This window comes from Marmota marmota, unplaced genomic scaffold (genome assembly GCF_001458135.2).
Source record: "Marmota marmota marmota unplaced genomic scaffold, marMar, whole genome shotgun sequence".
NCBI classification, from domain to species: domain Eukaryota; kingdom Metazoa; phylum Chordata; class Mammalia; order Rodentia; family Sciuridae; genus Marmota; species Marmota marmota.
Genome location: NW_026000037.1, coordinates 3695976 through 3710499, shown reverse-complemented (window position 1 = coordinate 3710499; position 14524 = coordinate 3695976). Strand labels below are relative to the sequence as shown.

Sequence of the window (14524 nt, the reverse complement as noted above, 5' to 3'; positions counted from 1 at the left end):
GGGGGGGCGGGAGAAGAGCATTAGGAGATGAGGAGAAGACAAGAGCCAGGTCCAGGCACAGCCTTCAAAAGGGGTTAATGGAAAGGGGAAAGAATAATGAGTCAGTAACTAGAAGAATGGAAATCTATTTCTGCCTCGGTTTTAATAAATCAATGTGAAAAGCTGACAGATTATAGGTCTGTCATTCAAATCAAAATAAAGATCGATAGGATCCTAAAATACTCCTATTACTCTGTCATCATGAAATTGCATTTCATCCAATATTTCCTCAGACAACAGTATGAAAATATCTACAAATATGGAAACTTTTCATCTAGTAAAATATTAAGTGTCCAAGAGTACAGAAAGTGTGACTTGACCTTAATACGAGTGGTTTCAGTCAGGGCTGAGTGACGTGCAGGCTCTGGGCTGCAGACTTGGGCCAAGTGGACCATCTCCCTAAAACCTTAAATCCTTCCTATTTATTACTCACTGATTATTTCTTACATATGTCTTTACCTGGAAACCGATGGAGACTCGGCTGCTCTAGTTCATTCTTGACAACCAGCACAAACCATCTGCCAATTAGACGGTTTCATCTTCATGGCCCAGTTGTCCAGGCTTGCCTCAGGACAGTAGCATGAGGGAAAGCCACCAGTCTTCATAACGGGTGCATGCATGTTGATATATGATGGAGTGTGTGTATTTTGTAAGGCACTTTTGTGCAATAGCATTTTTTAAATGTTCCACTGCTCTGTCTTCCCTGTGTTCTCTCCTCCTTATTTAATACTCTGAGCACTGGTGACTTGTCACAGAGTATTCAAGCATTAGAAAATATTCACCATATTCTCTATTTGGGATGATTTAAGGCAACTTACATGAATCTCAGCTAATGTCACCTGCCAGCCGCTCTTTTCCTGTGTCCACTCCAAGCTCCTAATTGAGGAGACCACCTATTGCATGGGTATTGTAAAGAGCTAAGCCTTAGACTTATTAAGGCTTGGAACAGAGGCCACCCCAGGGCCCAAGAGTCCACGACACAACAGTCCTTCACCACTAATGAGGATCCTGGGCAGCTTCTCATTCTAAGAATGACAAACTGCAAGTGCAGACGATGTAATGAAAAATTGATGCCACCCAAGTCTAAGCAGATAAGTGCTTTCCAAAACCATTCCCAGCACAGTTGCCTCAAAATCAAATGAAACAATAAAGGACTAAATTGATTAAGGTTTTAATACAGGGAAAAGGAAGAAGCAGTACCGTCCTCAGAAAACGAATTCTGCCGGTGAAACTCTATTACCAGAAGAGCAAGATCAAATCAAGCCTCCGGAGAACCCCCCTACGCAGCCTGAGCAGTAACCATCAATACCCTGGCTGGGACACACAGCTGCACGTTTCTTGAAAACTTATAAAACCCGCCAATTCACAGTATTTTCTTCAATAAATTTTAAAATGTACTAAGGAGGAAAAAACAAAATCAGAAAATGACCTCAGGTTGTTTTTTTAGAGAAACGCTCTGGAGTTCCAAAGCCGAGGAAGTCCGAAAATGTTTCCTCCCCTTAATAAAATCCTCACGCCTCGTCTACTGGAAACCGTCACTGCTCCTCACAGAGGAGCCTCTGCCACCTGGGAATCCAGATCCAACTCTCCACCTTCGGCAGCGGCAGGGCCATGGCGGGAGAGGCGCCTCCCTCCTGGCCTGAGCTCCACCTGTCCTCCGCTCTGCTCTTACCCCCACCTCCTCCCTCTCCAGGAACAAGGCCGCTGGGCCCCTCGGGGGTCCTGGCTCTCTTCAGCAGCTGACCCCAGCAGCCCCGCACCTGCTGGAGGTCTTGATGGAGGCAGGAAAACTCTTCTTTTCCCTCTGCTCCCAAGTACACTGTGATACCTCTTAAAGACTTCAGAACACATAGGGGAGTGAAGGCAGGATTGTTAAAAGCTCACATATATTCTCATATCGACAGAGTGAAGAACTTTCTCATAAGTGAGGACAAATTGCCTTGGCTTAGGATGGAATGGAACAGAACAGTTATGGATAAAAATTCTGGAGCTACCCAGGTTCTGGACACAATCTTCCTTTCTATGTGAATTTACGTTACTGAACTTTACCGGGGGTCAATTTCCACAACTGTGAAATGGGAATGATGTTATTAGTGTTGTTTTACATTTTGCACTTCAAATGATACAATCCCCAATAAGCAAACATGGCGATTCTGAATGATGACTACAGTTACTACTATATACCCAGCTCAGAGTTCTGCCTGGGAGGAGTAACACCAAGACACACAGACATACAATGGAAGGTAAACAACTCTCGCCTAAACCCTCCAGAGTTCAGTCATTTCTTAGCTTTGTATCCAGCACTGACCCTACAACTGGCTCCACTGCTTTTCTTGGAAATCTTCACAGTTTCATTGTGAAAATAAATTAATTCATCATCCAGTTTCTAAAACTCATTCTAGCTCTTAATGAATAATAGTTCATACACCCAACACTTTAAACACACTTTTAATCTAGTGGATTTTTTTTTTTTTTATTAAAGAAGCCTGGGAAGTCCAATGGGTTTCATAATAATGGAAAACAATGTTTGTCTTGTTTGCTGTGCTAACATTTACAGTAGAGGAGCACAAGCAAAAACTGCAGGGAGCCTAGCACAGATCAGAGCAGCAGCTAAGAATATTTTAGCAGTAATTGCATTCTTTTCTGCCAGGTACTCACAGTAAAAAAAAAATTTTTAAAAAATTAAAGACTTATATTTACACTTTTTCATTGAAAAAGTGAAAAAAAACTTGCTTGAATAAATGATGAAATTATGAATCATATTAAACCAAGATTCCACATGCAATGTCTTTTCAGTATTCTGCATGGCAAAGACCAAAACAGGCAGGAAGAACTCTGGACATTGGTGCTCAGATGGTCTCAAAGCAGAGGGCGTGTGTGTGAGATGGAGCTCCAGGGGCCGAGCTTGACTCCTGGAACAGCATTTCTACTTGAAAGAACAACAGCAGCTATGGATAACTTCCAACAATCACAATGAAATTGAGAGTCAATATACTTAAAGGCTTTTCTGTGATCCAAATAGCATGGTGCTGGCTTACAAAAAGATACCTAGACAAAGAGACAAGAGCAGGAGAGCTCAGAAATAAGCCACCCATTTGCAACCAGCTGATTCTCAACAAGAGTGCCAGGAACACACATGGACAGGGACAATGGTGCTGGGAAGACTGGATATCCATAGGCAGCAGAGTGAAATCAGACCTCTGCCAAGTTGCACAGAGAGTAACTCACACTGGTCTCAAGACCTGTAAGACCTGTGAGACTGTTGGGGGAGAAGCAGGGGAAATGCTTCAGCTCATGCTGTTGGCAATGATTTTTTTAATGAGATCTCAAAAGCCAACACCAGCAAAAGTCGACAAACAGGAGTACATCAGACTAAAAAGACTTCCACACAGAAAAGGAACAATCCGCACAGTGAAGTGCAGACCTGCAGTTGGAAGAACACATTTATAAAACACACCTCTGACAAGAGGCTAACCCTAAAATATACAAGGAACCCATTCAGCTCACCAGCAGAAAAGGAATACTGGATTTTAAAACTGGACAAAGGATCTGAAGAGATATTTCTCAAAAAAGACATAAATGGCCAACAGAGACACTTAAAAAAATGTTCACATCAATGGTAAGCAAATAGATGCAAATTAAAACTGCAGCAAATATCACCTCACTCCAGTACAATCAACACCAGTGAGAAGACAAGGCAAGTGCTGGTTAGGATGTGGAGGAAAGTGACCCTAACACAGTCAGTGGTGTGAGCTTTCCATGGCTAGAACAGCTCACCTGAGACAATCAACTTAGAAAGACAGAGGGCTGGTTTCGGCTTATGATTTTGGAAGTTCCAGTTCATGATCAGTTGGCGTCCTTTCTTCAGGTCTGTGATGAGGCAGCACATTATGGCAGGAACATTGGCAGAGCAAAGCTGCTTGCATGATAAGCCAGGGAGGGACGAGGAAGAGGAAGGGGTTCAGGTCCCACCATCTCCTGCAAAGGCAAGTCCTCAATTTCCTAAACCCCTCCCACTGAGCCCCACCTCCTATAGGTTCCACCACCTCCCAATTCTGCCACTCTAGGGACCAAACCTCTAACAGGTAGATCTTTGGGGACACTTAAGAGCAGAACTATAGCAGTGACAACGTAACTTAGTAGAGCCACTATGAAAACATTATGGAGAAACAGAACAATTACATGATCCTGCAATCCCATGGTCAGGTAGATATGCAAACCCCATAACATCAGTATGTTCAGGAAACGTCTGTACTGCTGTGTTCATTGCAGCATTATGAAATCCACCTAAGTGTCCATCAGGGGATGAATGACACAGAAAGTGTGGCGTATCTACACACAGTGGAATAGTATTTACCCATAAAAAACCAAATCCTGCCATTTGTGACACCATGAATGACCTGAGGATGCTGTGTCAGGTGAAATAAACCAGATGCAGAAACACTAACACATGTGGGTATCTCACTCATTTATGGAATCTAAAAATGTTCATCTCATAGAAGTAAAAGAACAACGGTGGTTCCTGGAGTTTGGGGTGGTGGATGGGAAGATGTCCACTTGTTGGCCAAAAGGTGCCTCATTACAGTCAGGAGAAATCAACGTCAAGAAACCTGTTGTACAGCAGGGGACCATAATCAAAGATTTTAATACTGCATTCTTCTCCATGTGAACCAAGTGGTTATTACAAGCTCTTGCCATAATAACTAATTAGCTACGTTTAACCGTTTTACAATGTAGAGGTACTTTAAAACAGTACGTTGTGCCTGATTAAACATGCAGTTTTATCTGTCAACTCAAAACAAATTTAAATAGCTTTTTTCTGATACATTCTTTATTATTCTACTAAGCCAGATGCTGAAGAGATTTTTAATGTGAATAATGAAACACTTTTCAATTTTGCAAATTGGAAAATATTACATTTTTAGACAAAATTAAAATGGTATATTCTTTTAGTGTAATTTTTAAATAAATTAATAAGTATATAAGTATTTTTAAATTGTCCTCAGTTGTAATGTTAAAAATAGTGTCACACGGGTTAGAGGTGCACCCCTGTGATCCCAGTGACTCTGGAGGCTAAGGCAGAAGGATCATGAGCTCAAAGCCAGCCTCAGGGACTTGGCAAGGCCCTAAGCAACTTAGCAAGATCCTGTCTCTAAATAAAATAGTAAAAGGGTTGGTGTGAGGCACAGGGGTTAGGCACCATGGGTTTAATTCCTGGTAACAAAAAAGAGAAGAATAGTGTCCACAGGTAAGAGGCACTGCTCCTTAGGACGCGTTTTAGGACTCAAAGGGACGCTGAGAAGAAAGCTGAGGAACAGCAGCCTTTGAGCACCTGGAGGCTCAGACCCCGCCGCCTTCCACCTACACAATGGCCCCGAGTCAGACCACCCACTGGAACTCTCTTTCCTCTGGGGGTTTTTTGAGAGTCTTCAGTTCATCTGTGCAGCAGGGATGATCACTATGATCTGTCAGTTCAGTGAGCAGGGCCAAGTTTCCCAGTGCCCCATCGCCCCAGCTTCCCGCTGTGGATTTATTTCTGAGGCATGAGAACTGCGTTCTGCTCTTAGTTCTTCCAGCGGGTGTTCGCTGAGCACCTCCTACACACCAGGCAGTATATGAGCCTCCCAATGACCAGGATCCACAGGACCAAGCCCTCACCATGCTGAGGTCCAACCAAGACCCCGACTTTCATGTGGCTCTATATAAAACACCCATTTAAAAATCAGTGTTTATTGGATCACTACTTCTCTATACTCTGTTGAACATAGAAAAAATGGCTCAAAGTTTATATGATCTTTTTTAACAGAGTCAAGATGATGTGCACTCTTCTGAGGATATAAAGAGACAGAATTAAAAGGTAATACATCCTGTGTCTGTGACCCCAAAGCCACCCTTTGTAGACATTCTTATTTACACAAAACCTCTAGATGTGACAGGTGGCATAAGAGAACGTGCACAAGTGTCCAACAGCCTGGAGGGCACTGTCTCAGAGTCACAGTCCTCAGCCCCCCACCCCAAGTGCAGAGCCAGGAGAAGAGGCAAGATAAACTGCTCCTCTGTCTACCTGCTGAGCCTCGGCTTGCCAGAGGAATGGGATCGGCCAGGACTCTGGCCAGAAACCTGAGTAAGCAACCCAGATCCCTATCAGTGTAGATGAACACATTTTAAAAAACGCATTGAACCACAACGTTTCACTTGGAAACAAACAATTAAAATATCACCTCTGACACCAAAAGGTAATTTATGACCTCTTTTTGCAGAATCACAGTAATTTCATTGAGCAGAAGGAAAGAAAGAGCTTTATTGCATATACTTGAAAGAAACAACCAATAATAACATGAAATTTTAGCTTACAACTACAACTTTCAATATTCTTTGAAGAAAAACATTTGCTTTCAATTTTAGGAGTGGCCGGAGCTGGGGAACTCAAACTTGGTTTGCAATTTCAGCACTTTGGTGCAAAGAGGATAGATATCTTGAAACACTATTTTTTATTAAAAAATTATCATTCTGAATTCTCCTTAGATTTTTAAATATATAGAGAGAACAGTAAATATTAATGATAGCATTACTGATGTTACTTAAAGTTAAAAATGTTACAGGCATATCATTCCCTTTTACTAACAAAATTACTGATAATTATTTTTAGACTTTGTGCCTATTTAATATACTACTTTATGTCTATTAATGTATTAATATTGGCAGCATTATTTAATATATTTATGCTAGCTGATTTTTGCCTATCTAATGAGCAAATAACAAGGCACAATAAACCTGTAACAATGAAAATTTATTCTCATTCTCCACATTGTTCAAGTGAAATGTAGTGCACTGAATCACACACCCACACCTAATAATATAATTTGCTTTATAAATTAACTAATTCATCCAATGTCTGGAATTCCTTAATTGTCTGCCTTTAATAAATATTTGGAATTAAACTCATCAAACCTCTCTATCTAAGACATAATTACAGAGAAGAAAGGTAGAGGCAGGGGGTGGGTTTGGAAGAGAGAGAACTACAAATCAAAATAAAATTACATGTGAATCACGATGTCATGACCTGAGCTAAACCATGTAGCTCCTAAATTAAGATATTTTAAAATAAATAGATAAAAGAAGATAATTTATCTGGAAAGCCTCTTAAGGCAATGTATGTAAGATAAAATTGAACCCCATCAGAATTACATCTGTAAAAATTGTATCTCTATTAAGAATCATATCTCTAGGTCTGCTGTCCTCCAAGCTATAAATACGCTGAGATACAGCTATCTATGATTTAAAAAAAAAAAATAGTCCCAGGGAATTCAAACAGATAATGATAACAGATGAGCATTTAAAATGAGGAAAATCCCCCACCTCCCCCAAAAGGAGAGGAATGCAAGAAAACAATCACAGGGGCCTCCAGTCGCTGGCAGGTTGTGCTTGGGCCCCAGCCAAGTATCACAAACCACATTTGATATTCTGTGTTTTTGGCCGAGTGACAGACACCGGGATGTCTTGGAGGGGAGTGAGAAGGGAGAGAAAGAACTTAGAAAGTGGTCAAGGAGCGCTTGTAGAGTGCAGCTGTATGGATTCTAGCTATCATCAGAACAACAGAGCGAGAAGCTGAACAGAGAACCACTTCGGAGCAGCAGAGGCAGCAACACAAGGTGTCCCCAGGAAGGCCGCACTCAGAACCCTCTAGGTTTCTGCTCTAAAACGTCGATGTCTTACCACACAGCAGGCAGAACAGCACACGCCATGGCACTAACCACACAGTTTCGTCTCAAGAGACAGCCTCCAAGTTCTGATCATGCACAACATGTTACATGCTTTAGTTTTAGACAAAAGGGGGAACGACTGCCCTCAGTCAGAAGACAGTGCCTGCAGTGCGAAGGCAGACCAGGCAGGGATCTCCCCCAACTTGACTCAGCACATTCAAATGACTCACTGTCTACCAACGGCCAGCCCTTGCTGAGGACACGAAAGTTAATACCATCCCCATATGAACTGCCACTCTGTGGTCCAAGACCACTCGCCTCAAAAAGCCAGGGTGTCCTTCCGGGTGCTACCAAAGCTCTTCATTTTGGAAGGGGGAGTTCTTAATGCTGAAACTACCCGTCCTTTAGCAGACTTTCTACTGAAAGGCATTGAGGCCATTCATTGATTAAGCTTACATAAATAGGTTTTATTTACTTCTGAAATGACTCTAAAGATTCTCCTTAGCCTTCACTATGAGATTGCTCTGGAGAGAACCATGAAGTGAAAACACGTCTGTCATTTGTAACCAGAATTCACACTACCTTGTATGACATTCTTTGTTAGTCTTTATGACAGAACATTTTTGTGTGCTCCTCTTTATAAAATTAGCAACAAAAACATTAAGGTGAATAATTATAGAAAATAATTATAAAGAGGACAACCTTCATAAAAGCACATCAACAAATAATAAATGGTTGCAAAAACATTACCTCTGCTCTCTGTGTTCTGGGGAAAGCTGAGGATTTCTCTATGGCATAGACATCCACCAGGTAAAGACAGGCTCCTTGCTCCCGGTCCAGTATGGCGGCCGTCTGAATCATGCCCGTGTGCCGTCCAATGGTGAAGAGACGTCCAACAGTTTTTTCTTCACAACGAACTGAGACAATGTAGTACTCCACGGGGGCTTCGGATCCCCTGGGACTAGCTGCTTCTATGGAGATGACATTGGTGCCAATGGGTTCTCCTTCCTTCAAAATAGTGATGTACTTGGGTTGAGTAAACACAGGGCCCTCAAGGCCCTGAAGAATGACGGTCAACTCAGTGGTCGATTTCCTCCGCTCAGGGCCCAGGTCTGTTGCTGAAACTATGAGATTGTAGATCAGCTGCGAGGGCACCAGCGCTGAAGCCACTCTCAAGTCCCCACTGTACCGATCCACAATGAAGGTGTCCGTGTCCCCGTTGATGATCTCATATTCCACCTCTCCATTGGCACCTTCGTCTGGGTCAGCAGCCAGGATTGTCGTCAGGACAGAACCAATCACAGCTGAGGGGTCTGCAGCAAGGGCATTTTGTGAGATGAACATTGGGACATTGTCATTGAGGTCTGTCACCAAGATGGTCACGTTTTTCAAAGCATACCTTCTGGTTTCTATTGGTACAGCTTGGTCATTGGCTTTTACCGTCAACTCAAAGAGGTTAGCAAATTCCCGGTCTATTTCAGCGCTGGTGTAGATAGTCCCTTTGACCCCATCTATGCTGAAGTGACTGCCTCTTGGCATCTGCTGAATGATTGCATAGGACAGCTGCCCATTGATGTCTGCATCTGGGTCCTGTGCCGTCACTGAAAGGACAGACGTACCGATGGGAATGTTCTCGACTATAGACTTGAAGATATCTCCAGGAGGGAAGCTGGGAGGATTGTCGTTAAAGTCCCTCACATGTATAACCACTGACATTGTGGATGAACGAGGGGGCCTTCCTTGGTCTTTTGCAGTGATATTTAATTTATACAAAGACTGTGTCTCAAAGTCCAATTTTTTGGCCAAAAATATACTCCCGGTGTTCGGGCTGATGCTAAAAGTCCCGTGGTTGTTAGTCCCAGTGATGCTGTAATGTAAGTCAGCATTGTCACCTGAATCAGAATCAGTTGCAGTAACAGAAGACACAAGTTCACCAATTCTCATGTTTTCCAAAACATCAACAAACAGTGTCGATTTAGGGAAAGAAGGAGTATTGTCATTTTCATCTAAAACATCAATGTGTAGGGTGCAGGTTGCATTGAGGGAGACTGTCCCTGAATCCACAGCTTGAATTACAAGGGAATAGGCAGGTGTTGCTTCATAGTCCAATTTGCCAATCAGTGTTACCTGACCAGAGGCACTGTCTACGGCAAACTGTCTTTCTTCATTTCCTTTGATTACAGAATAATGAATAAGTCCATTACTACCTTCGTCAACATCAGAGGCAGATACTCTTAAAACCTGTGTCAGGTTGGCTGCTGTCTCTGATATTGTAGCTTGATAAAAGTCTTTCAAAAATTTGGGAGCATTATCATTTATATCCTTCATGTAAACATGTACCGTGGCCTGATCCTTGAGAGACTGAGGGAGACCTTGATCTGTTGCTATGACTGTAAAACTAAACACCGCAGTCCCTCTCCGCCTCATGAGAGACTCCCTGTCAAACTGACGGGTATTTGTAATTTCCCCAGTGATGGCATGCAAATCAAAATCTGGTTGCACCATCTCAAAAGAATATCTTACTTCTCCATTTGGCCCAAAGTCTTTATCCATAGCACTTACTTTGCCCACAAATGACCCAGCTTTCTGCTCCTCTTCAAAGTAAAATGTGTAATTGGTACTGTTAAAAAGAGGTCTGTTATCATTTACATCTTCTAAAATCACAGTGACATTCACAGTAGCACTAAGGGGTTCCACTGCTCTGTCAGAAGCTACAACCAGTAAAACATATCTGTCCTGAAGTTCACGGTCCAGTTCACTTTTTATATACAACTGACCATCTGGGAATATGCCAAAAGCACCCCCTGTGTTCCCTTCAGCGATGGTGTATGCAATCTCACCATTTGCTCCTGAATCTTTGTCAGAAGCCTGCACTTGAAAAAACCGAGAATTCACAGGTTCTGACTCAGAAAGGGTGACCTCATAAGAGAGCTGGTCAAACACTGGTGGGTTGTCATTTACATCATGGACATAAACCGTTAAGATGACACTGGAGGAAAGCTGTGGGACCCCCATGTCAGATGCCAAGATCTCTATCTGGTAGGAGCCAGTGTGAACATCCAGGGGCCCTAGGAGACTAATGTTACCAGTCTTTTCGTTGATAGCAAACAGATTCTTGGCATTCTGCTTAAGGCTGTAGGTCACCATGCCATTGACACCTTCGTCGGGGTCCACAGCTTTGGCCTGGAAAATGCTATGACCTGCCTGCCAATTCTCCACCACGTTCACACTCTCTACTGCCTGAAGGAAATGAGGAGAGTTGTCATTCAAATCCTTAACTGTGATATTCACCACAGTGTCTCCAGTCACTGTGCCCCCACTGGCTACTACCTTCAGCTGATAAAAAGACTGCTCTTCTCTGTCAATCACACTTGCTGTGGTCAGCTGCCCCGTGACCTGGTTGATGGAAAACATACCTTTCTGATCCCCAGTAGTAATGAGATAGCTGATATTGGAATTGAGATCCATGGTGGATGCAGACACACTGCCCACATGGTACCCCACAGCCACGTTCTCAAACACAACGAAGCTGTAGGCAGCCTGGCTGAATACAGGTGGGTTGTCCTGAGTGTCCAACACTGTGATGGTTACTATTGCCTGGCTGGGAGATTGCAAATTGCCACCATCAGTAGCCACTATTTGTAACTGGTAAGCTGTCTTTTCTTCTCTATCTAGGGCCATTCTTGTAGAAATGACCCCACTCTGAGCATTGATCTGAAATCGAGATCTGTCCCCAGCAGATATGCTGTATTTGACAGTTCCATTGGGACCCAAGTCTGGGTCAGTGGCAGACACTGTGGTGATATAGCTGCCCCCAGGCTCATTCTCCTGAATATGGGCGAAGTACTGGACAGGATAGAACACTGGGCTGTTGTCGTTCATGTCCAGGAGGCTCACGTTTATGCGAGCCATTGATGACTGGGGAGGGGAACCTAGATCTGTGGCCAAGACCACCAGGGAGTAGAAGGCTTGCTCCTCTCTGTCCAAGGAAGAGATAGTACTCAATCTCCCAGATACAGGATCCAGACGGAAGGACCTCTGGTCACTCTCAGCCTCTTGTAGTGAAAAGCGCACTGTCCCATTGTCACCTAGGTCCCCATCAGTCGCCCCAAGCACCAGCAGGTCTGTCCCTGCCGGGGCATTCTCAACCACAGACACATCATACCCTTCAGGCTGGCTAAATACTGGCTTCTCGTCATTCACATCCAGGAGATTCACTACTAGCTGAGCATAGGACACCTTGGGGTGAACTCCCTGGTCCCGGGCACTGATATTCAGTACAATCTGTGAAGCAAGTTCACGGTCCAGTCCCCCTGCAGCCCCAGTGGTCACCAGGCCACTGTGTTCACTAATACGGAACCATCCTAGTCCATTGCCAGAGACGATGTTGTAACGCAGATTAGCATTGAGACCAGAGTCGCCATCAGTGGCAGACACCCCACACACATAGCTCCCTGGCGGCGCCTCCTCGCTGAGGTTTACTCTGTACACTTGCTGTGCGAAAACAGGGGGATGATCATTGATGTCATTGACAAAAATCACCAGGCTTGCCACGGAAGAGCGCGCCTGCACCTCTGCGCTAGGGGGCGCCCCATAGTTATCAGAGACCGAAACGGTGAGATTATAGGAAGGAATGCGCTCGCGGTCCAGGGCGCTGGCCACTTTGATTAGGCTCAGGTTTGGTACTTTGCTTCTCTGCACTTCAAAGTGGCGCTGCTCATTGCCCCCAAGGATCTGCACGGAGATGTTCCCGTTGGCTGCCGGGGAGTCTGCATCAGTCACCGTGAGCAGAGCCACCACCGTGCCTACCTGAGCGTTCTCATCTACCGAGGCGTAGCGCGAGGTGGCAGGGAAGTAGCGGAACTTCACCACCGGGTCATTGTCATTCACATCCAACAGCTGAATCAGCGCTTCAGCGCGCCCAGTGAGGGAGGGCACGCCTCGGTCCATTGCCTGCACCGTAAGCGAGTACTGGCGCCGGGCCTCGAAGTCCAGGGGCTCTCGCACGGTGATAAGCCCTGTCTCTGGGTCCATCTGGAAGGGGGTCCCCTCGTCCTGTAGTCGATAACGGATGTCAGCGTTGGTACCCTCGTCTGCGTCCGCCGCCGCCACCTGGAGGACGGTGGAGCCCACAACCGCATCCTCAGGCACCCCTGCCTGGTAGTGGGAACTGCCAAAAACCGGGGGATTGTCATTTATGTCTTGCACTGTCACATTTACCTGAAGGTAGCCCCGCCGCTTCGGCTCGCCCTTGTCTTCCACCTCGACCAGGAGCTGGTACTGTGGCGTGACCTCGCGGTCCAGTCCGCCCTTGGACACTAGATGCAGGAACGCGCCCTCGCCGCTCGGGTTCAAGGTGATGTCCAGGCGAAAGCGGCCGGCCTCGTTGCCCTTGATGATGCGGTAGGAGCGGTGGTCCACACCGTTGGAGCCGATGTCCGAGTCAGTGGCGGTGTCCAAGATGACCTGTCGTCCGCTGCTACTGTCCTCCTTGAAAGTGACCACGATGGAGGGGTCCGGGAAGACCGGGGCGTTGTCGTTGAGGTCCCGCACCAGCACTCGCACTTCAGTAGGGTAGGTGGGCGCGCTGGAAAGGACCACCAGGTTGATCACGTCGCTGGGCAGGCTCTCGCGGTCGATGGTGGCGGTGGTGTACAGGGCTCCGGTGCTACCGTTTATGGCAAACAAGGCGTGGCTTTCGCTGAGCCGGTAGGTGAAGCCGGGGCGCGTCTGGATGGTGCCTACCAGAGTGCCTGGAGGTTGCTCTTCCAGCACTTGGAACACCTGGCGCTGCTCGGCCGCGCGGACCCAGGAGGGCCCCGGGAGCAGGGACAGCAGCCAAAACACTCGAAGGAGCCGAAAAACTGAAACAGTGTGCAGAGGGAGCCACCGGCGGCCAGGAGTCTTGTCTGCTGCCAAGTCCATGGTCCTGGATCCCTGGGACGGTGTGCCGAAGAGAAGGAAGGGTGAAGGAACGGAACAATATTTACAGAGATGAAGAAGCGCCAGCCAAGATTCAGCGCGGTCTGCGACCTCTGCTATTTCAGAACAACCCCAGTCCAGCAAAAGTTAGCCCCATTAGCCAAAGGCTCCAGGTAGCCAGTGGGACGCGAAGTGCAGGAGAGACGCTGTGGCCAGAAGCGGCAGGGCATCCCGCGGGACCCTCCGGGGAGTAGAGGACCCAGAAAAGTTTCTCAGACCTCTTGCATTCGCCCTTTACTTCGTTTATTAATCCGGAGTCTGAGCCCTTTCGCCCGGGCGGATGTGAGTTGGAAGAGGCCGCCTGTGTTCAAGGTTTCTGAGGAATCATTGCAAACAATTCTCTTCTGAAACTTTAGCACTTACCCAAAGCGCAGGAACTCGAGAGGGAAGAACAAACACCTTGGTGGCCTCGGAAAGCGCAGCTGCGCACCGGGGAGGGAGCGGTGGGGAACCGGGGAATCGAATTCCTTTCCCCAGTGCTGAGGAGGAGCAATTTCCTCGGTCCCCACTGTGGAGAGCCCGGCTGCAACGCCCCTCCGACAGCGCGGCGGCAGTGGCCGCCGAGGCCCGGGCGGCGGCGTCCGCGCGCCGGCAGCGGGGAAACTGCGTTCCAGTCTCGGCTCTGGCTGGGGGCTCCGGCACCGGGAGCGCTCAGCTCCGTCCCTGGCCCTCCGGCAGCCACCGCCGCCGCGGCCCCTGCTGCGGCTCCGAGCCCGTGGTCCGGCACAGGCTCCAAGGCATCTTTCACCACTGCCGCGGCGCCTGCCGCCCCATTATTTGTACATCCAAACCGAGCGCAG

The 14524-nt window shown here is 46.4% G+C and overlaps 1 protein-coding gene across 1 annotated transcript in view; it reads right to left on the bottom strand.

The window, feature by feature from the left end:
* The window catches only part of Fat4 (FAT atypical cadherin 4), a 152373-nt gene extending 137855 nt beyond the window's left edge, over positions 1 to 14518 (bottom strand). Inside the window, 1 exon segment of the mRNA XM_048812032.1 lies at positions 8493 to 14518. Within this exon segment, the coding sequence (XP_048667989.1) occupies positions 8493 to 13667 (5175 nt within the window). The 5' untranslated portion in view covers positions 13668 to 14518.
* Positions 14519 to 14524: the final 6 nt, after the last annotated feature.